The sequence below is a fragment of the Phodopus roborovskii genome, unplaced genomic scaffold (assembly GCF_943737965.1).
Source record: "Phodopus roborovskii unplaced genomic scaffold, PHOROB, whole genome shotgun sequence".
NCBI classification, from domain to species: domain Eukaryota; kingdom Metazoa; phylum Chordata; class Mammalia; order Rodentia; family Cricetidae; genus Phodopus; species Phodopus roborovskii.
In genome coordinates this window covers 9,350,334-9,369,272 of record NW_026126407.1, presented here as the reverse complement: position 1 = coordinate 9,369,272, position 18,939 = coordinate 9,350,334, and the positions used below count along the sequence as shown (strand labels likewise).

Genomic DNA, 18,939 nt, shown 5'->3' with positions numbered 1-18,939 from the left:
AGCAGGTGAGTATGGGTGGGCCACTCGGGGCCTCTCTTCCAGGCCTCCTCCTACCACACCCTGCATGGTGGCACTCACTTTCGGATCAGAGCCTTCATGTCTCGGAGCCATGAGGTCCGTGCTTTAAGCTGCCCCCCAAGTTGATCAGCATGGCCTCTCTTAGTGGCTGGGACCAGGATGAGGATGAGAGTTCCTGTGATCATGCCCAGGACAGGGGATACCTGGTAGGACAGGAAATGTGACGTTTGAATGCCAAATAGACTGTCTATGCTGCACATGAGGGCCCAAGCCACAGTTCTTTATCTGGGCTTCGAGTCCTTATCCTAGGCTAATATTTGCCCAGCTGAGTAACAGAAAGGTCAAGCAAAGCCCCTGAGGATGAGACCAGGGAAGGGGTTTGGGGGCTTAAAGTGGACAGTCCAGACCAAAGGCAGAGTAGAAAAGCATGTTCAAGGAAGACTGAGGGACTTCAGGGAAGGGAGGAAGAAGGGGGCAGGGAGAGAAGAGGGAGAAAAGAAGAGAATGAGGGAGACATGGCTCAACAGATGAAGAAGAGATGGGAAAACAAGAAGGTGGATAGATAGATGCACGACAAGTAGGTGGCTGGCTGGCTGAATGGGTAGATGGATAATAAGAAAAGACAGGTAGATGAAAAGCAGAGTGAATGATGTCTTGGAGTAGAGAAGTTCTTTCGTAGAGGTAGAGAGCTATATACCAACCTGCTTAATCCCTGGGCTAGGAGTGTTCCTCAAATATGGACATTAGGTAGGGGCTGGCCAGACAGGTGGCCTGTTCTTTACAGGGTCCTATATGGGCTTTGGGTCTTCCCTGTGCCTAACCTCATGTTAAAATAGAATCTGTAAGGCCCCAGGCCTCTCTCTACACAGAACCAAACACCAGCCCAGAAGAAAGAGAAGCTTGCTTCTCTCAGGGCTGGGAGTTGTGGGCTGGGGAACTCTTCTACATGCAATCCTCCACCCTATGGCTCACCCCCCTCTCCATCATGGAATTCCACGGTGGCTGCTTCCTTCCTGCTTTTGAGGAAAAAACACTTTGTCTTGAGCTTCCGTTCTTCTGAGAGACGGGGGATCTCTGTTTCCTCCGATTGCACTGTCCTGGGGCCTTGGTGACTTTCCCCAACCCTCCAACAGAACAGGAAGTGGCTCCAGACCCTAAAGGCCCCCACAAAGAGGTCCTGTCCCAACATTGCCCTAGAACAGAGCCAGGGCTGGAAGCAGGAAACTGTGCTGTGGACCTGGAATTTCCTGATGTGGTGAGAGAATCCTCATTCTATCCAGTCCCGGAGACTGGGGGTAGGGTTCCAATTCTGGACTGAGGCCTTGTGGGTGACAGGACTGTCTAACTCCCCTGATACCTCAACCTGAACTGATCTAGAGGACAACACCTGAGAGCCCAGGCTAATGAGGGAGGAAGCCTGGAGGTTAAAGCCTGGCCTCTGGGATGAGCTGCTCTCTGGGGCCTAATAAACAGGAGGCGACCTAGGCCTTACCCGCAGGGCCCAATGCCAGTCTCCAGCTGCCTGCTTCACACTGGAACCTGTGATGTAGCCCAGGCCGCTGCAGAGAAGACAGACACACATCAGAGTGAGCAACTGAGCGGAGTGGGAAGTTCTTGTTGGCCTCCCACCCAGCCAGCCTGTGGAGAGCAGGTCCAGGGGTCCTCTACAGCTACCTGCCTCCATGTCTGCTTAGAGCAGGGTTGGTGAGTTCAAGGAGACCTTGGCACTTTTCCGGCAAATCATGAGGAAAGCGTTCCACACTTACCTGCCCAGTGGGATGGCAAAGTAGAAGACTGATAGCATAAGTGTGCGTGTGTTCTTGGTAAACAAGTCGCCGATGATGGTGGGTGCTATGGTGGAGTAGCTGGCTTCACCGATACCTACTAGCCCTCGGGACAGGACCAGCAGCCAGAAGTACTGTGGAAGAGGACAGAGAATGCTGGGGGACCAGCCGTTCCCAGGCTTGCTCATCTCTATCCCGTTACACCCTAGCCTGGCAGTGTCCAGGATGAAGCCCAGTATTGGCCTCAGCAGTGACCACAGCCACAGGTCACACAGGACCCTGGGATACCCCTCAAAATGATGGATCTGACTAGGACTGATCATTCCCAGGTTGGGAGAAGACAAGGCTCTGTGTCCCCACGAGTACTGGGGACTATGTTCTTGAGGCAGTTCTGGCTTCACTTCAGGATCCAAAAGTCACCTTTGCTCTGTGACCTCCCCCAAGCAGGGAGGCTAAACAACCTAACCACACTGAAGACAGTATGCATGCTGAGTGGGCACAGTCGCCTAATGGGCTCTAAGCCCCTCTTTGGTGCACACTTCAAAGGCCAGCCTGGCGGAAGGGTGTGGCCATGCCAGCTGCCCCTTTAGGTCCAACCCCTTTGATGTGGACCTATCTTCCTCTGGCCCCTAACTGCCCAGGGCCATGGTTTCCCTGCCCCACCTTACTACCCATCGGGCCAGCATTGCCCACATCCAGCTCTCCCCTACTGTCTCTCTTTAGCCGTCTCCTGCCACCTCTCTGGGCCCTGGCTGTCTCTGCTGGGGGCTGCTGACTCTGCCTTGACCTTGCCTTGCTGTCCCTGGTTCCTGGAATTACTTTCCATGCAGATCAACTTTCCCTATGTTTCTACTGGGTTGTCTTGTCATCTTTTTGAATAGATTTATATTAGCTTTTTCTATATCACAGGGATATATCCCCTTTGTCATCAGTGTCACCACTGTTCTCAGCCTTCTATCTCTACTCTTTGTTTACCCAGTTTCACCATTCACAGGCTTCCTGGTGTCTAATTTGATGCTGTCAAATCTTGATTTTTTTTTTCCTCCATGCTTTGTTCAAGAAAGCCTACTCCAGCCCCCAAAGTATAAAAACATCCTCTTCCATTTCATGTTTGAAGCAATGTTTGAAGAGAGACATCAGTCCTCTTCAGCACTCTAGCATGCTAAGGCAAATCTGTCCCCATCCCACACAGGTGCCTGCCAGGCTGAAGCTGTCTCTCTATGCTGCATACATAAGTAGCAAGAAACAGCACTTAATGTCCTCCCTGTTTGCAGCAAGTGGACAGAAAGGGGACTGCCCCACTTGTTTTATTCCACTGCTTGCTATATTATTTTTCTGAGATCTATGCATGATGGCTGACATTGAACAAGTTCATTCTTCCACTGGTCACTCTATATGAATACACTTAGAGTGCAGGCCCAGAGGTGGTCATTTGACCACCTTCCCTCCTTGCTTCCTTCCTTCCTTCCTTCCTTTTACTTGTGTGTGTGCACACAAGAAGTATGTGCATAAGTGTGTGCAGGAACACAAAGACGCCAGGAGTTAATGGTGGGCATCTTCCTCCATTATTGTTCTCCATCTTATTCATAGAAATAGGGTCTCTCACTGAGCCTGGAGCCCATCAATGCAGCTAAACAGTGAGCTCCTAGAAGCCAGCCATCCCCACTCCCCTGGCCCTGGGGTTATAGGAGCACACCACCACACTTGGCTGTTAGATAGGTTTCTGGGGATCTAACTCAGGGCCTCATGCTTGCACAGCAAGCATTCTTATCCACCGACCCATCTTTCCAGCCTCTCTTTTTTTCTTTTTCGTTTTAAATATTTAATTTTGATTGTGATTGTGTGTGTGTGTGTGTGTGTGTGTGTGTGTGTGTGTGTGTGCGCGCGTGCACACATGCATGCACCCGGTGCTAGAGGCCAGAAGAGGAAGTCAGATGACCTGGAGTTGGAGTCATAGGTGGCTGAGAGCCTTCCTCTTGAAGAGCAGTAAGTACTCTCAACCACTGAGTCTCTCCTGACCCCAGGAGGATCCTCACCTTGTCTGTCCACATGCTGGAGTTTTTCCAGGCTGTGTCCCTCCAGACAGAAGCTGGAACACAGCAGATGTTTACAGTATCTTACCATTCTGATCTCCAAAGAGGCTCCACCAATTTAAACTCCCACCAACAGCCAGGCATCCCTGGGATTCCCCACAGCTGTGCTAACACTTGGTATTGTCAGCCTTTTTAATTGTTGCCAATCTGATGGGTGTGAAATGGTATCTCATTGTTGTTTTGTTTTGCATTTCTCTGATTCCTCTGGAGGCTGAGGTAGCTCTCCCTCCATTCATTGGCCATTGGTCATGTTCTGGAATGCCTTGCCAACCCTTTGCTTATTTTCCTAGCATTATTGTCTTTCTCTTGTTTGTTTATAGTTTAGGTTTTCACTTCCCCATTTGTACTTTATTCTGCACAGTGGCTGACACAGTACCCCTTCAGCCAGCACTGGCTCCTCACTCCCTGGGGCCTTGCTTCATGGATCAATCATTGCTTAGTCTGTTCCTTGGCTGCTTTAGTCAGAATAGCCATTTTGACAACTGACAGGGCAAGCCCCATTCACTGTTATCGTTTACATTGTTTTTGGCTGTTTGGAGCATATCCTTTGCCAAATTAACTTTAAAATTATATTACCAATGTCCCCCCAAAAGCCCCTATGGGGCTTGAATGGTGATCACTATCAGTTTACAAAGCAATTGGAAGTGATCTGTTTGCTTCTCTCTTTGCCTCTGCTCTGCTTTGTCTCCTCTCCTTATACAGAAGGATCAAGGGCTAGACTTATTCATTGATCAATCCCAGAAGCAGTCCCAGGGGCCCAGCCAGGGGCAGGGCAAGGCACAGAGAGCTCTGAAGGCTCCTAGCTTGGTCTTTGTTTCTATGGTGACCATCAGGCCCCCATCCTGCACTGGACCTGGAATTGCCTTGGACCTGACCCACCCCCCTGAAGCAAAGTCAGCTCCTGAATACCTGTCTAGTCCACCAGCCAGCATCTGGCTCCTCCCTGTCCTTCAGACTCTTCCAGGGCTCAGCGCTGCTGCAGGAGGAAGGAGTGGGCCTCAGCCCTGGCACTCAAGGCCTTCCCTGACCTGGTCTCTGCTTTCCTTTCCAGTCATGACACCCTTCTCTTTCTCTTAACATAATCTACTATCTCTGTACCTTTGGGTATGGCCCCTGCCTGTGCCAGCTTCACCCTAAGTCCTGACTTGTCAGTCATGTCTGCTAAATTCATGTGCCACCTCCTCCAGGAAGCCTTCCTGGAACCTATGGACCACAAGGGCCAGATCCTCTTCAGTATTCAGCACTTTGGACAGCTGTGAGCCTGAAGCTCCTGTCACATCTTCCCACCCCTGTCTCTCAGGGACAGGGACAGACAGAGACAACTTGAGGATGTTGGTTCTTCCTCCATCAATCCCCAAAGAGACTATCACATGACTGATTAATCGTAGCCATGAGAAGATCACTGCCCTCATGAGACAACACAGGCCTTCTTGAAAAGAACAAACAGAAAAGAGGATTTGCTGAACACTGGACATGCTCCACAGCTGGACATGCATCAACTCAGTTGCTTCTTACAAAGGACCAGCCTCAGTAGGATTATTCCCATTTTAACAATGAGGAAACTGAGCCTCAGAGAGGTGAAGCATATTTTTCCAGGTCACAAAGTTGAGTGGGCAAGAGTTGGGATATTTAAAGCCAGGACTGTGAAAACCAAGGGTATTTATTTTAATTTTTTTTCCTTCTTTCTTTCTTTCTTCCTTCCTTTCTTTCTTCTTTCTTCTTCTTCTTCTTTTTTTTTTTTTTTTTTTTGCCAAAGGTATTTCTTAAAAGAAACACCTTGATGTTGAATTGACAGTTGCTGCCTGGGACTTGGATTCAAGGAGTTGACTGGTCATCAAAGAGCTAAGTGAGCCAGAAACAGAGAGAATCGGAGACTAGACTAGGCTTGCACAGCAAGAGAACTTTGGAGGGATGGGGCAGGACTGAACTTACACCTAGGGCAGACTTATTCCCTGTTCCTGACATCCTGCCAAGCTAGAGGCTGCTCATAGAGTCAGGCTGCCATGCAGGGTTGCAAGTCTCTTAGTCCAGGTCAGTACAGAGGAGGCCCTGTCTTCAGGGCAGGTTTACAATTGAACCCAAAGATACCTACTGTGGTTTTGCCTTGGGGGTGAAGCTCAGGAGCAGGAGCAGGCCTCAGACTACAGCACAGGTCAGCCCTCCTCCAGGGATCTGAACACTGGACAAGGTATGGGGAGGGGAAAGCAGGAGAACCATGGGGGACCTCACCTGCTGAGGGATGAAAGAGCTAGAGAAGGTGATGGCCGACCAGAAGAAGATGCCACAGCTGAGGATCACCTTCCTATTGAATCGGTCACCCAGGTAGCCGAAGATGGGGGCAGCCACCATGAAGCTGCAGATGAACACTGTGGAAAGAAGAGAGGGGAGCTGGAGGGCATGCACACTCTGGCCAAGGCCAAGTGCAATGAGACACAGCTGAGCCTGGATCCAGACAGAGGAAGCAGCTCTGGGAAGACAACTTGCTTGGCACACAAAGCAGGCAAGGGGATGCATGGGATTAGAGGATATGGGGCTCTATTTCTTCTATCACCATCAGCTTATTCTACATCCTGTGAGCCTTGGAATACTTACTCACAGAGTGCCAGCCCAAAGCTTACCACAACACCTCCAGGAGCTTCTCACCTCACAAATAAGGTCAAGATTCAGAGGGAAAGTAACTTGCCAAGGCCCCACAGATAGAAGTGGGACCTTTATTTGCCTAGCCACAGAACCTGAGTTCCTTAAACTTTGCCATTTGGTTTTGCTTGCTTGCTTTTTGAGACAAGTTTCCCTATAGCCCAAGCTGGCCAGAACTTTGCTACACAGCCAAGGATGACTTTGAACTTTGGGTCCCACAACCCTCTATTTCCCAGGTGTGCACCACTATACCTAGTTTATGTGCTGCTGGGGATCAAACCCAGTGCCTCATGTAAGATAGATAGGTAAGCACTCTACCAACTGAGGTACATCCCCAGCCTATATTGTTTTAAGACAAGCTCTCACTGTGGAGCCCTGGCTGGCATGGAGTGTGCTATGAAAACCAGGCTGGCCTCAAACTCCACAAAGTTCTTGCCTCTGCTTCCCAACTGCTGGGATTAAAAGTGTGCACCGCTATGCCTGGCCTGCATTGCTTTCTGTGTCATACTTGAGCCAGAGAGATGGCTCAGAAGTTAAGAGCAATTTTTGCTCTTGCAGAAGACTCAGGTTCAGTTCCCAGCACCCACAAGGTGGCTCACAACTATCTATAACTCCAGTTCCAGGGGATCTTATGCCCTCTTCTGACCTCTGTAGTCGCCAAGCACTCCTGTAGTGCTTACATGTGTACAGAAACATTCACACACATAAAATAAAATAAAAAAAAAAATCTTTCACAAGCACCTAAGAGAAAGAGAGATTCAGAGAAGGTAAGGGATCTGATACCTAAGGTCATGCAGCAAATCAGGGTAAACTTGAGCCTGGAACTCCAGCTCTTACCATCTGCCTGGTCACTCAGCCACCCTCACTCCCAGCAGGCTGCAGAGGCTGTCCCAAACATTGGAAGCTTTGCCATTCACTTATTCACTCGTGCATGCATGTATTTATTCACTTAGAAAGTAGGGGGAGGAACATGTCTTAGTTACTGTCCTATTGCTATGAAGAGACACTGTGACAAAGGCAAATTACAAAAGAAACTGGGGATGTCCATGACCATCACAGTGGGAAGTGTGGCAGCAGGCAGGCAGGCATGGTGCTGGAGCGGTAACTGAGAGCTCACGTCTGATCCAAAGGTTAGAGGCAGAGAGGGAGCTAACTGGGATGATGATGGTATAAGCTTTTGAAACCTCAAGGCCCGCCCCTATGATACACCTCCTCCAAGGCCACACCTCTTAATCCTTCCTAAATAGCCAACTGGGAACCAAGCGCTCAAATCCATGAGCCTGAGGGGTGATCCTCATTCAAATCACACACTTTTATAAGTTGCCTTGATCATGGTGTCTCTGGGATTCATGAGTGAATGAACACAAGATTCCTGCCTGCTTAGGATTTACATTCTAAGGAAGAAACACACATAGATAACACAATAGCAGTAATGACTAACAAGCTGTATAAGATGGTGCAGAATACTAGGAAGGATCAAAGGCAGGGACAGGAGATTAGAGTCTGGGAAGTTCCGCCTCGGCAAAGGCCTGCAGGAAGCAAGGAAACATTTACAGAAATACTGGAGAGAGCAGGCAGGAGTGCACTTAGCATGTTTGAGGGGCAGGAAAGAGGCCAGAGTGTTTACAGCAAAAGGATGGAGTGGGGAGGGGTGGAGGACAAGGTTGAGGGGCCAGATGGAGTGGGATCCTCCATGGGAAAGTCAGAAGGGTGCAGAGCAAAGAACTAATGACTAAGGACAAGAGCACAGAATCTTGTGGGACTTGCAGAGAATGCCACGGTTGGTGATGGAAGGGGCTTGGTGTTCCAGGTGAGATAAAGGAGCTCAGGTAAGGTGGGTAGGGGTCAACCACATCACAAGGCAGCCCCCTCTGTTTCATGGAAGGCAGTCCCATGGCCAGCATGCAGATGGCCAGACAACACTGGCCTCTGCCTGCTGGGCTCATGTGTGCATGGCTTAGCAGCCCCTGGGGAGGCAGCATTTAGGAGGGAAGAATAATGCAGGGAGGAGGGATGTGAGCAGGGCAAAGTGGGCTGTGTGCAGGAACATGAAAGATCCTTCTGTCTGCTGGACTTGAAAACACAGGACAGAGGACCTGGTAATTCAAGTCTGTAACTTGGGCTTTGATCAGGGCCTCAGCCACACTGTCCAGGGTTCAAGCCTAGCTCTACACCTTCTGAGCCAGGACCCTTCACCAGGTCACATGTGTGTCCCAGCTTCATTTGTGTGCTGGTAAAAGGGGCAGAGAAGGGGCCCCACGATCCCTGGAGATTGTGCATCCCTATAGTACAAACGCTCCCTGAGGCCAAGCCACCAAAGAGATGTGAAGCTCAGAGCTCAGTACCTTCCCAACCACAGGCGTTCCCACCATTCAGTTAAAAGGAGTTCACCTCAAGCACACTGACAATAGCCTGACGTAGTAGTAATTAGGAAGGGATGGCTTCTGAACATTTATCAGCTTCTTTTAATACAAACCACTCAGTTGTAAGTTTGTATAATTTAGTTCTGAACAATGGCTGTGTCTAACGAGCTGCTCACACAATTCCTAAAAATTTAACAATCAACTCTCATGAGCCAGTCTGAGCCAGCTCTCCATGCCAACTTCCTCATCTGTAAAATGAAGATAAAAATAGCTGCTGCTCTGGGTGGCTTGAGTATTGGATGAGGCAGTGCGGGGGAAGGTGCTTCACGCCCTGCCTGCCTGGGTCAACAAGGCTCTTGTTTACATTAGCCAGGGCCAATATTATTTCCTTACCTCTACAGAAAGAATGCTTTCTTGTCAGCCCCACCTCCCAAGACCTGCCCAAGATCAAATCAGGATGTGGACAAGGAAAAGCTTAGTCGCAAAGAGCTTACGCGTGCTTAGAAGAAGAGGAACAACTGCCTTCTGTTTGCCTGTCTGAGCTGGGTGGGGAGTGGGCAGAAAAAAATCACAGTAGGCAATGCCTCTTGTCTGGCCAAAGTGCAGGTCCATCCATGAATTGCACAGTTCGATGTATTTAAAGCCCGGGAACCAGTAAGGAGCACCAAATCCTGGTGATGTCAAAGCAAGCAATAAAATATGCCTAGGAATTCACCATGAGGATAACACTTTGTATGTGTGTGTGTACATATATACATGTATATGTATAAACTTTATCAATATTATATGAATTTCAGTCTTCTAACCATATTGTATTATGGTTAATGAAGCATGATGCTTATTTTTAATAATACCTGCCATTGTCACTGATGGATCACTTATTACAGGCCAGGCCCTGGACACACTCTCGGCATACGCATTCATTATCTCAGTCAGATTTTGCTATTAAGGTCTTCTTACAGAGGAGACGACCCAGCTGAAAGAGGTGATGTCACTCGGCAAGTGTGTGGCTGAACCAGATTTAAAACTCGGTTTAGCCGACTCCAAAGCTCTTGCTCTAAATCACATCGCTTGCTGCCGGACTAGGAAGGAGATGGTTCCCACAGAAGCCCCTGAAGTCAGAGAACGTTCAGGGTGTACTGGAACAGCAGGAGATGGGTCAGACTGCAGCGTGAGAAGGCCACAAGGGAGACTGGTCCCTCGACACTAGGACTGAGCTTGCATTCTGAGCCTTAGCATGACCCCATCCCACCTTCGTGAGGAAGAGTGCTCGGGGAAAGCTCCCATTGGGTAACTGAAGGAACCTGAAGCAAGCACCCAGGCCTTGGCCACATAGCACTCTGTCTTCAACAGGTCAGCCTTCTGGCTCTCCCACCCCTGACTTTTTGCTCATGCAGTGGGCAGGAACACCGGGGCTGGATAGGCTCCTGTAAAGCAGCAGCACACCTGTTCCCACCTGCCAGTCCATCCTGCCACTCCCTCAAGCTCCTCCACTCCATCAGAAAACCTGAGCTCTACTTTTTTGTACCCACATTACAGCTGGGACCACCGAGGCCCCAAGGGGTAGAGGAACACACTCTGAATGACACAGCAAGCCCAGCACCGACTTCAGTGCCTTCCCCTTTGAAACAAAGGAATCCAGGGTCAGGAATGTGTGGGTCATCTTTGCAGCCTCATCCCTCAGGCTCCTCCTAGTCTTCAGACATCAATGGCCAGTGACAGGCCTTGCACACTGTCAGGATAGACTGGAGGAACAGCCTAGGCAAAGGCCTGGACAGTGAACCATGTTCCGTGGGAACAATGGGCACTGAGAGGCTTTCAAAGCCAGCAGGCTGCTCTGCTGGAAATAAAGACCAGCAACAGCTAGAAGCTTCCTGTGCCTTCCACCCCTGCCCCATGGTCTTTGTGGGCGGAGAGCTTTCCGACCAGGCTGGCTGCCCCGCCCCCAACCCCAATGTAGACAGAGTGGCTTTCCCGGCAGTTCCCGCATACACGAGGACATCCTGTGGCCAGGGTGTGGGGAAGACCTCACTCAGTTCACGCTTGCTGAGCCCACAGGTCTCGGACAATGGAGCTGTAGGGCAAGGAGCCAGGCAGAGGGGGCAGGGTACCCGGGCTACTGCTGATGGGAGGAGTCTAGTTCAGTATCGGAACTCAGGCGCCAAGCCTCACTCTCTCCTTCACTGAGCTGGCTCAAGGCCATCAGAAAAAAATGGAAGGGAGCCTGGGAGTGGGAGGGGGAGCGGGAGGGGGAGGGGTGCCAGGCATCATGGATGATGCAGGTAACCCTAGCACTCAAAAGACTGAAGCAGGAGGATTACATGTTTGAGGCCAGCCTGGGACACATAGCAAGACTATGTTTCAAAATAAAAGGAAAAGTGCTTAGGACACATAGCTCAGTGGCAGAGCATTTACCTATCAAGTACTAGGTACTGGGTTTGGTCCCCAACACCACAAAAGAAAAATAAAACAGATGGCTGACTCAATGACAAGTCTGAGGTGCCATCTACCTCCTGTGGCTGACACAGGGCTCGGAGTGCTCTAACAACATTCAGAAGGTGGGAGCAAGCCTCACAGCGAATCTGCATGACAAAAGGCCACCACAGCTGTAGCTCTATCCATGGTAGAAGATCCCACTCTCTCTATACATGGGACCTGCCTGACCAGAGAAAGTGACATGAGAGGAGGAGATGGTATGGTGGTTGCTAGGAGAGTCACTGTGGTCATGGAGTCTACCTCCTGCCCCTGCCTGGCCTGGCTGAACAGGGCTGTTTCCCAAGTCCAAATTCCAGCTGGCTGCTATTTCAAGAAGACACAACCCTCCACATCCTGTGGGTAGGGAGGATGCTCAGACAGATGTGGGCAGCCTCTGCCATCCAGGCGCAGCCCAGGCCACCCTAGCTGACGGTGTAGATAGACACAGGACACACATGGCTCCACTGGTGGCGTCTGAAATCCCTCTTCTATATTCAGCCAGCAGACAGGGAGAGCCCGCCACTGCTCTCTTTATATTCTACTTTGGACAGAAAGCCGGCGCTGGCCTCTCCAGCCACAGGTGGATGGCTTCTTGGGCCCTTTGGACAGCAGTCCCAGGGGCAGTAGCTGAGGGGGATGCCCAGGTTTGCCTGTGGAACTCGAGCCTGATGAAGCAGAGCTGGGCTGATCACGATGGGAGAGACACTGTCTGGTTTCAGTCTGAACCAGCTCTTCCTCCAACTCTACTCCATCCTGGCACTTCCTGTGGCCCCACAAACTCAAGCCCTGAGCAGCCCCCAGCCTCCTCTGCCATCCACTCCTGCACTGGGCAGCAGTGTGAACATGTTGATGCATACAACTACAGGGACTGCCCTGCTCTCAAGCCTTCTCTGGCTTCCTATTGCTCCAAACCCGGGAACCTTAGCCCAGCCTTCAAGGACTTCACAGGAATGCCATGCTGGTTCTTCAGCCTCCTCTTCTTCCATTCTCCCCATACTGAAGCTTATGGCTGACCAATCACGGGCCACAAAGACTAAGTACCGTCACAAACAAGCATCACACCCACTGTCCCTCCCCTGTGTTGCATTGACACCGAGTCCCTCAGATTTATCTTCTAATCTGTTTTTCTTTCAACTAGGACTAGATTACTCATTAGCTCATCTAATTGTCACCTTATTTTACACTTTTTTTTAAAAACTTCTAGTAGTTTCAGGTATGTTAAATATCTTCCTGATTTTTTTTTTTTTTCCAATTGGGTGCTATTCATACAGATATGGATAGGCTCCTGTAAAGCAGCAGCACACCTGTTCCCACCTGCCAGTCCATCCTGCCACTCCCTCAAGCTCCTCCACTCCATCAGAAAACCTGAGCTCTATTTTTCTGTACCCACATTATAGCTGGGACCACCGAGGCCCCAAGGGGTAGAGGAACACACTCTGAATGACACAGCAAGCCAGCATGTTCCCCTTAGGAACAAAGGAATCCAGGGTCAGGAATGTTGGGTCATCTTTGCAGCCTCATTCCTCAGGCTCCTCCTAGTCTTCAGACATCACATCACAGGCCATGGTGTGTGTGTGTGTGTGTGTGTGTGTGCGCGCGCATGCGCATATAAATGACTTCCTCTGAACTTTGCAAACTAAGTATTCCTCGGGCTTTTGTTTGTTTTCTTGAGACAGGGTCTCACTCTAACTCAGGCTATCCTGAAATTTGTTTTGTAGCCCAGGCTAGTCCCAAACTCATAGTAATCCTCTTACCTCAGTCTCTTAAGTACTTGGGATTTCAGGCGTGAGCTACCAAGCCTAGCTAATCATGGCTATTTTAAAAATCGTTTAAAAACTAGATTATCCTCTCTAGTTCTTCAGGGTGTTTCCAATGATGAGTTGCTGTGGCCTCTATTTTCTCCCCTGGTGCTGGGGATGGAACCTAAGCCCTTGCACCTATGAGGCAAGCAGTCTACCACTACATCACACAGTCCACACACTCTCCCTGCTGAGTGCACTATTCATTTTGAATGTGAGTTTGTTTTCAGGGAGGGCTGTCACCTGTGTCCATGCCAGCCCTATACCGTGAAGGTATCCTTAAAGAGCCACTTGGGTTTGCTTCTGCTGGCGTCCCTGGAAACAGATGGAAAAAGGAGTAAGTGGCAGCCTGAGGGCGCCAGGACTGGCAAAGGCTCTCTGCAGAGAGTCAGAGGCAGGAAAGGAACATCTGCCTGGAGTGGGGATGCTACCAGCTGAGCAGTTCACCAGCCTAGGCAAGCGTGGGGTCGGGGAGGCTGCCTGGGTGCGGAGGGAAAACTGAGTCAGACTTGTGACCCTGGACGCCAGCACTGGCCTGAGCTTCGGGTAAAAAAGTCCCCCAGCCTGGAAGGTGACGAGCACTTCACTGAGGAAGCCACAGAACTAGCATACGGGGGAAGCATGTTGTGCTATTCTGTTTTGTGTATGTTTGAAATTTTGGGGAAATGTCATTACAGACCCTGCCTGGTGCCCAACACATACAAGTGTCCCCGGTCCTCTGAAGCACATGACTTCAGCTCCATCTCCCAGTCCAGCTTTTGGCTTCAGCTCTTTGCTTCTGGCACCTGGGAATTCCCTGTTAGCTTTAGCTTTCAAGTGCAGCTATATAATTTAAACAGGTTTTCTCTGCATATTTCTTCTAGCTAGGAGAGCAAGGTGTGTGGGATGGGAGTAGGGGTGGAGGTAGAGATGGGGCTCTGACATCTACTGACAAACTGACCAGACGTCCTTTCCCATGAATGAGAAAGCCCCACTGAAACACTCCCTCTTCAGGGAAGCCTTCCCACTTTCCCACGTACCACCAGCTACAGCTGGGAGCACACTCTGCCATCTATCCAGGTTCCCACACTGAGCCCTGGACCTGAGCAGTAACTGAATGGCATTTTCTACTCCCATTGACAGAGGGAATCTGCTTGCTAGAAGAGCTAAGCATGAACAACATCCAGCCCAGGTCAATAGGCTGAGCAGCTGGCATCCTTTTCAAGGTGAACTCTGGGGGCTCCTTCAATGGCCAGAATTCTACTGTGGGCTGCCACAGAGGCCAAGCTGAGCTAGCAGCAATGTACAAGGGGATGCTGACAATGGACCCCTTCCCAGGGGGTAACAGAAAGGGCAGGCCCAAACCAACCCCTCTATCTCCTCAAATGCCTCCCAGCCCCAAAGCCCCTGGAGCCCGCAAATAAGCTGGCGCTGTTCTCAGCCCTGGCCCTTTGATCCAGGCAAGCAGCAACACCTAACTGGCGCCCTCCACCAGCTCTGACCTTATCAGGCTCAGGAAAGAGACAGGTGCCTGGGGCACAGGCCAATTAGGTGCCTTGCTCTGGTGCCTACTGAGTCACATCCTTGTTGAACTTGCCCAGCTTCTTAGCTAAAATGGTCAACTGGGTGAGGACCTTGACGGGAGCCATCCCAGATGTGTCACAGTAAACAACAGGGTTAAGGCCATGGGGCAAGAACTCACGAGACTGAGAAGGCTAGGAATTCTCATCTGGGCCCAGAGGTACCCATTGTGGGGACACTGGGATGCCAGACACTCAAACTCCAAAAGTCAAGAGGGCAGCAGGATGCGGAGGCAGGGTCCCTCCGCCACAAGTTCTAAGCGAATTGCTCCCCTCCCTTGTCCCACACCTCTTTCGCCAGCAAGTGAACTTGGCAAAGAGAGCCTGTAAGGCTCTGGAAAAACCAAAGGAAACCATATTTGTGGGGACCTGTCCACTTCCAACCAGGTCGCTGGAGGTTAGCAGGGACCACGTGCCCTCTCATGAAGCAATAATCCAGCCTGGAAGGTATTGCTGAAGGAAATAGGGCTTGATCTCCCACATTCTCTAGGACTGGTACCCCCATCCCCAGGAGCCAGGTAGGACTGACTGACCACACTCAGGGTAGTTGAAGGAAGCTGGGGTGCAGCCTCCCTCCAGATCACCAGCAAGATTAAGACCAGAGGGATAAGGTTTATCCAGGTTCTTGGGGACTCAAGGACCATGTGAGGTAGGGGCCAGGATCTAAGAAAGCTGTTCAGTCTACTCTTCCCATACAACCACTGGCCAGGACCCCTTCTTCTGGGTGGTCATGTGCACAGAGCAGGACAACCCAGCCAGCAAAGTCAAGAAAGGTCTGAGTTCACTGCTTGGGTGGAGGTCAAAGTTATTGGCATAGGGTCCTGACCACTGTGTGGACATGAGACCACACAGCCTTGCCCCTCCTCAGTTCAGTGTCACTTGTTAAGAAGGAGTCCGAGAACCAGTAAAAGATCTCTCACTAAAGCCACAAGACCCTATCCAGGATCTTTGCCCAGGGTGTTTGCTGAGGGGCCTGGGCAGTAGTGTACTGTGTGCCCATACTGTGTCATGTCATTCCGTGAGCTCTAGGGGCCATTGTGTATATGGAATGCCACCCAGACAGGTCAGGCAGGTTCCAGGGCAGATTCCCTCCACCCCCACCCTCCAAGAACAGCTAGGCTGGGGAAGGGTTCATGGTCTGGAATGCAAACCAGAGCGTTCCCACACAGCCTGCCTCCGGTTCACAGACATAATGAACTCCAAGACCAAAGGCCCAGAGACAGGCTAGGGTCACACGACAAGGTTGGAACCCAGTCAAACCAGGCATCCTGGGATCCCACACTGGACTAAGTCTCCAGCAGACCTTCGAGAGACAGCCTAGGTTATGGTGGTATAGCCAAAGCCAGTAGAGAGGCCAGGGAGCCAAGAGTACAGATCCTATGGGGCCCCAAAGACTAGGACAAGGAAAAGGGAGACGTGGTCCAGAAGAGAAACAGAGGCTAGGACAGCTGCACAGTGATCCCCTGTGGCCTCTGTGATACTTGCCACAGCCCAGAAGACCTCAAGTCCTGCCTCTGGTGGCCCATAGGAGGCTCTGACCCCAGGACAGGACCCAGGACTTCAGACTCCCTCAGAAGCTGACAGGTGGTGGCACCCCTTGTCATTCAAGGGGTGATTCCTAAGTGGATCAGAATGAAGGAGTGGAGGGACATGCAGTGACAGATACAGGTCACCGAGGCTTAGCTGTCATCACCTAAATCACTGGTTCCCCTTATCAAGTGGGCCAAGATGCTGGGTCCCAATGATTTCTTAGAACCCAAAAGAAGGGTTCCCTTGGTAAGGGCTTCAGCTCCAACCCTGTGCTCATCGTTATCTCTTTTACCCCCTTGGGGCAGGCACATATATTGTGTTTTACAAGAAAAGAAGCTGGGGCATAGAAGGACAGGGCCCATGGTGGATGGCAATGGTGGGATTTTGCTGCAATGTCCACGCTCTTTCTTATTTGAGGACTGAAGAGAACAGGAGAACAAAGGCTGAGCAGAGCCATCACCCCGGGGCAGATAGTGAGGTAGGAATAGGCCTCACCTGACTGCAGCAAGCCCGCGCCCCGGTCCTTGACCCCAAAGTGCTGCTGGATGTCCAGAAGAACACCTGGAGGGGAAACAGATGGTGCTTACTACAAAGTCTAGTGCAAGGGTATTCCCATTAGCTGCCCCAGTCTCAGACCAGCCTGGCCCATCGCCCCCATTCCTGCCCTGCCGTGACCCCCACTTTGCCCAGGCTATCCAAACCACTGGGAAGCTTGAGGTGCCAGCCTCCCCTCCTATCCCTACTGGGGACATCCCATGCTCAGCCTGGGCATGATATCCATTCATCAGCCAGGGCAGGAGCCTGAAGTAAGAAACAGAGCAAGGCTTTCAAGTGGCCATTCATAAAGCCTGTGCTCCACCCTGGGTGAGAAAGCAGGACCTGAACCATAGGCCTGGGTCCTGTCCTCTGCCATTCATAAAGTCCCCAGCAAAGTGCAGTCACAGCCAGTTGTGGAGACAACCAGTGGCTAGGAACAAGGATAAGGTGGCTTAAGGCAACATTCACACAGCATATGTGTGCGCGCACACACGCACACGCGCACATGTGCGCCATTCATGCTAACTGCCTTCATGACCAGGACTCCAATTCCCAGATACAGGAAGAAGGCCTCAGGGAAACAGGTCCTAGAGGCCATGACTGCTCCCCAGTCTACCTACCACCGCTACTCTCCACTAAGGCTCTGACTGTCAACGGAAGCTAAAGAAAACCCACAAATCATCCATTGCTGACAGAGCCATTGCTGCGTTGGGGCTATGGTCCTAGATTGCTTCTGTAGCTCTCAGTCAAGTCTCCAGAATTTGCATGGCCAGAAGCCTAGCCCCAGCCACCCTGCCCCCAGGCTTATCTCTGTGGACAGAAGGACCACCGCCACAGTTCTTTACCACAGAGAAGGGGTTAGGGAGAGGAAGAGACAACGCCCTGCCTTCAAGAGCTGCCTGCACAGGGAGCAGAGGCCCCTGAGGCCCCTGGAGATTTTTCTGAAAATAGCAGCATTACTGGCGACTGGCAGTTTATGTTGCTGGGTGTCACTTGTTTGTTTTCTCCCCATATAACCCTGTGAGACCACACTGCTATCCCACTGAACAGGCAAAGAAACTGAGGCACAGGAAATTGAGCCATAAGTGCAAAGTCACCAACATGGAAGGAGGAGTCAGGGATTACTGAGCACTGTGTCTGGGTCTACTACAGCTGATGAGGTGGGGGCATCAAACGTCATTGTCCCTGTTTAGATCCTTCCGAGAAGCTGAGGGATCTCCCAGGGCTGTAGGATCAGGCCCGGCTGGTGGCTGGCAGCCTGACAGTCAGAAGAAAGCATCTTCCTCTCTAATTCCCTGAGTGGATCCTCCATAATTACGCTAATGAAGGGGCAGTGTGAGGCCCAGCTAATGACTTAATAACCAAGGTCTAATGGGGCAATACCCTTGCCACAAAGCTGGATAGTAGAGCTAGGCCTACAGATAGACATAGTCACTATGTGGGACCAGAGGAGTCCTGACCAGCCTCAGAGGCCAAAAAGCAACACCAATGGGCTCAGCCTTGGAGAAACATCCACACTCAGCCCATTCCCTCTTCTGAGCCAGACCTCTCTTTCAGGCACCATCACCTGCGGCACCACAGTGTACAAGCCCTTCCTCAGGTCACAGACAACAAACAGGTCCACAGTTCTGCCAACCCTGCCCTCCTGCCTTGACAGCCCCACCTCTCAAACTACCCAAAGCCTGCCTGCACACTCCAAACACCTCTTCTCTAGCCTGGCCCTTGGCTCACTATACTGATCCTTGCCACTCCTTCAAGATTGGCTTGCAGGCCTCCTCTTCCAAGAGTCTTCCTTTATTCCTCCCGCTTCTGCTACCCTAAGTCAGTCAGTGCCCAGTGTTTCCTGGTCCATCCTGATATTAGCACCAATCTCAAGGATGGGTCAGGACGAGTTCAGTGGGAAAGACACGTGAGAGCCTAGGGGTAAGTTCCTGGGACCCACCATGACTAGGGACTAATGTCATTAGTATTGCTTCCTGGTAAATTCTGGTATTGAGAGGTTCTCATGGCAACTCTGATCCTGCCACTTGCCTAATGTTAGTTGCTATCTCCATTTTGCACATGAATAAACCAAGGCTAAGGGGGAAGGAAGCTACTGTCACATAGCACCTCAGGCTCTAGACATGGGCTTTGAAACCAGATCT

The 18,939-nt window shown here is 50.9% G+C and overlaps 1 protein-coding gene across 5 annotated transcripts in view; it reads right to left on the bottom strand.

Moving 5' to 3' along the window:
- Spns2 (SPNS lysolipid transporter 2, sphingosine-1-phosphate) overlaps positions 1-18,939 on the bottom strand; it is a 37,355-nt gene that overhangs the window by 5,604 nt on the left and 12,812 nt on the right. For 4 of the 5 annotated variants that reach the window (XM_051180083.1, XM_051180082.1, XM_051180084.1 and 1 more), the window contains exons 2-6: positions 16,754-16,819; positions 6,125-6,261; positions 1,785-1,936; positions 1,511-1,577; positions 79-221 (exon numbers count right to left, since the gene is read on the bottom strand). In XM_051180083.1, coding sequence (XP_051036040.1) covers positions 79-221; positions 1,511-1,577; positions 1,785-1,936; positions 6,125-6,261; positions 16,754-16,819 — 565 coding nt within the window. The remainder of the gene's footprint in view (positions 1-78; positions 222-1,510; positions 1,578-1,784; positions 1,937-6,124; positions 6,262-16,753; positions 16,820-18,939) is intronic. The other variant, XM_051180086.1, reaches the window with a different exon arrangement.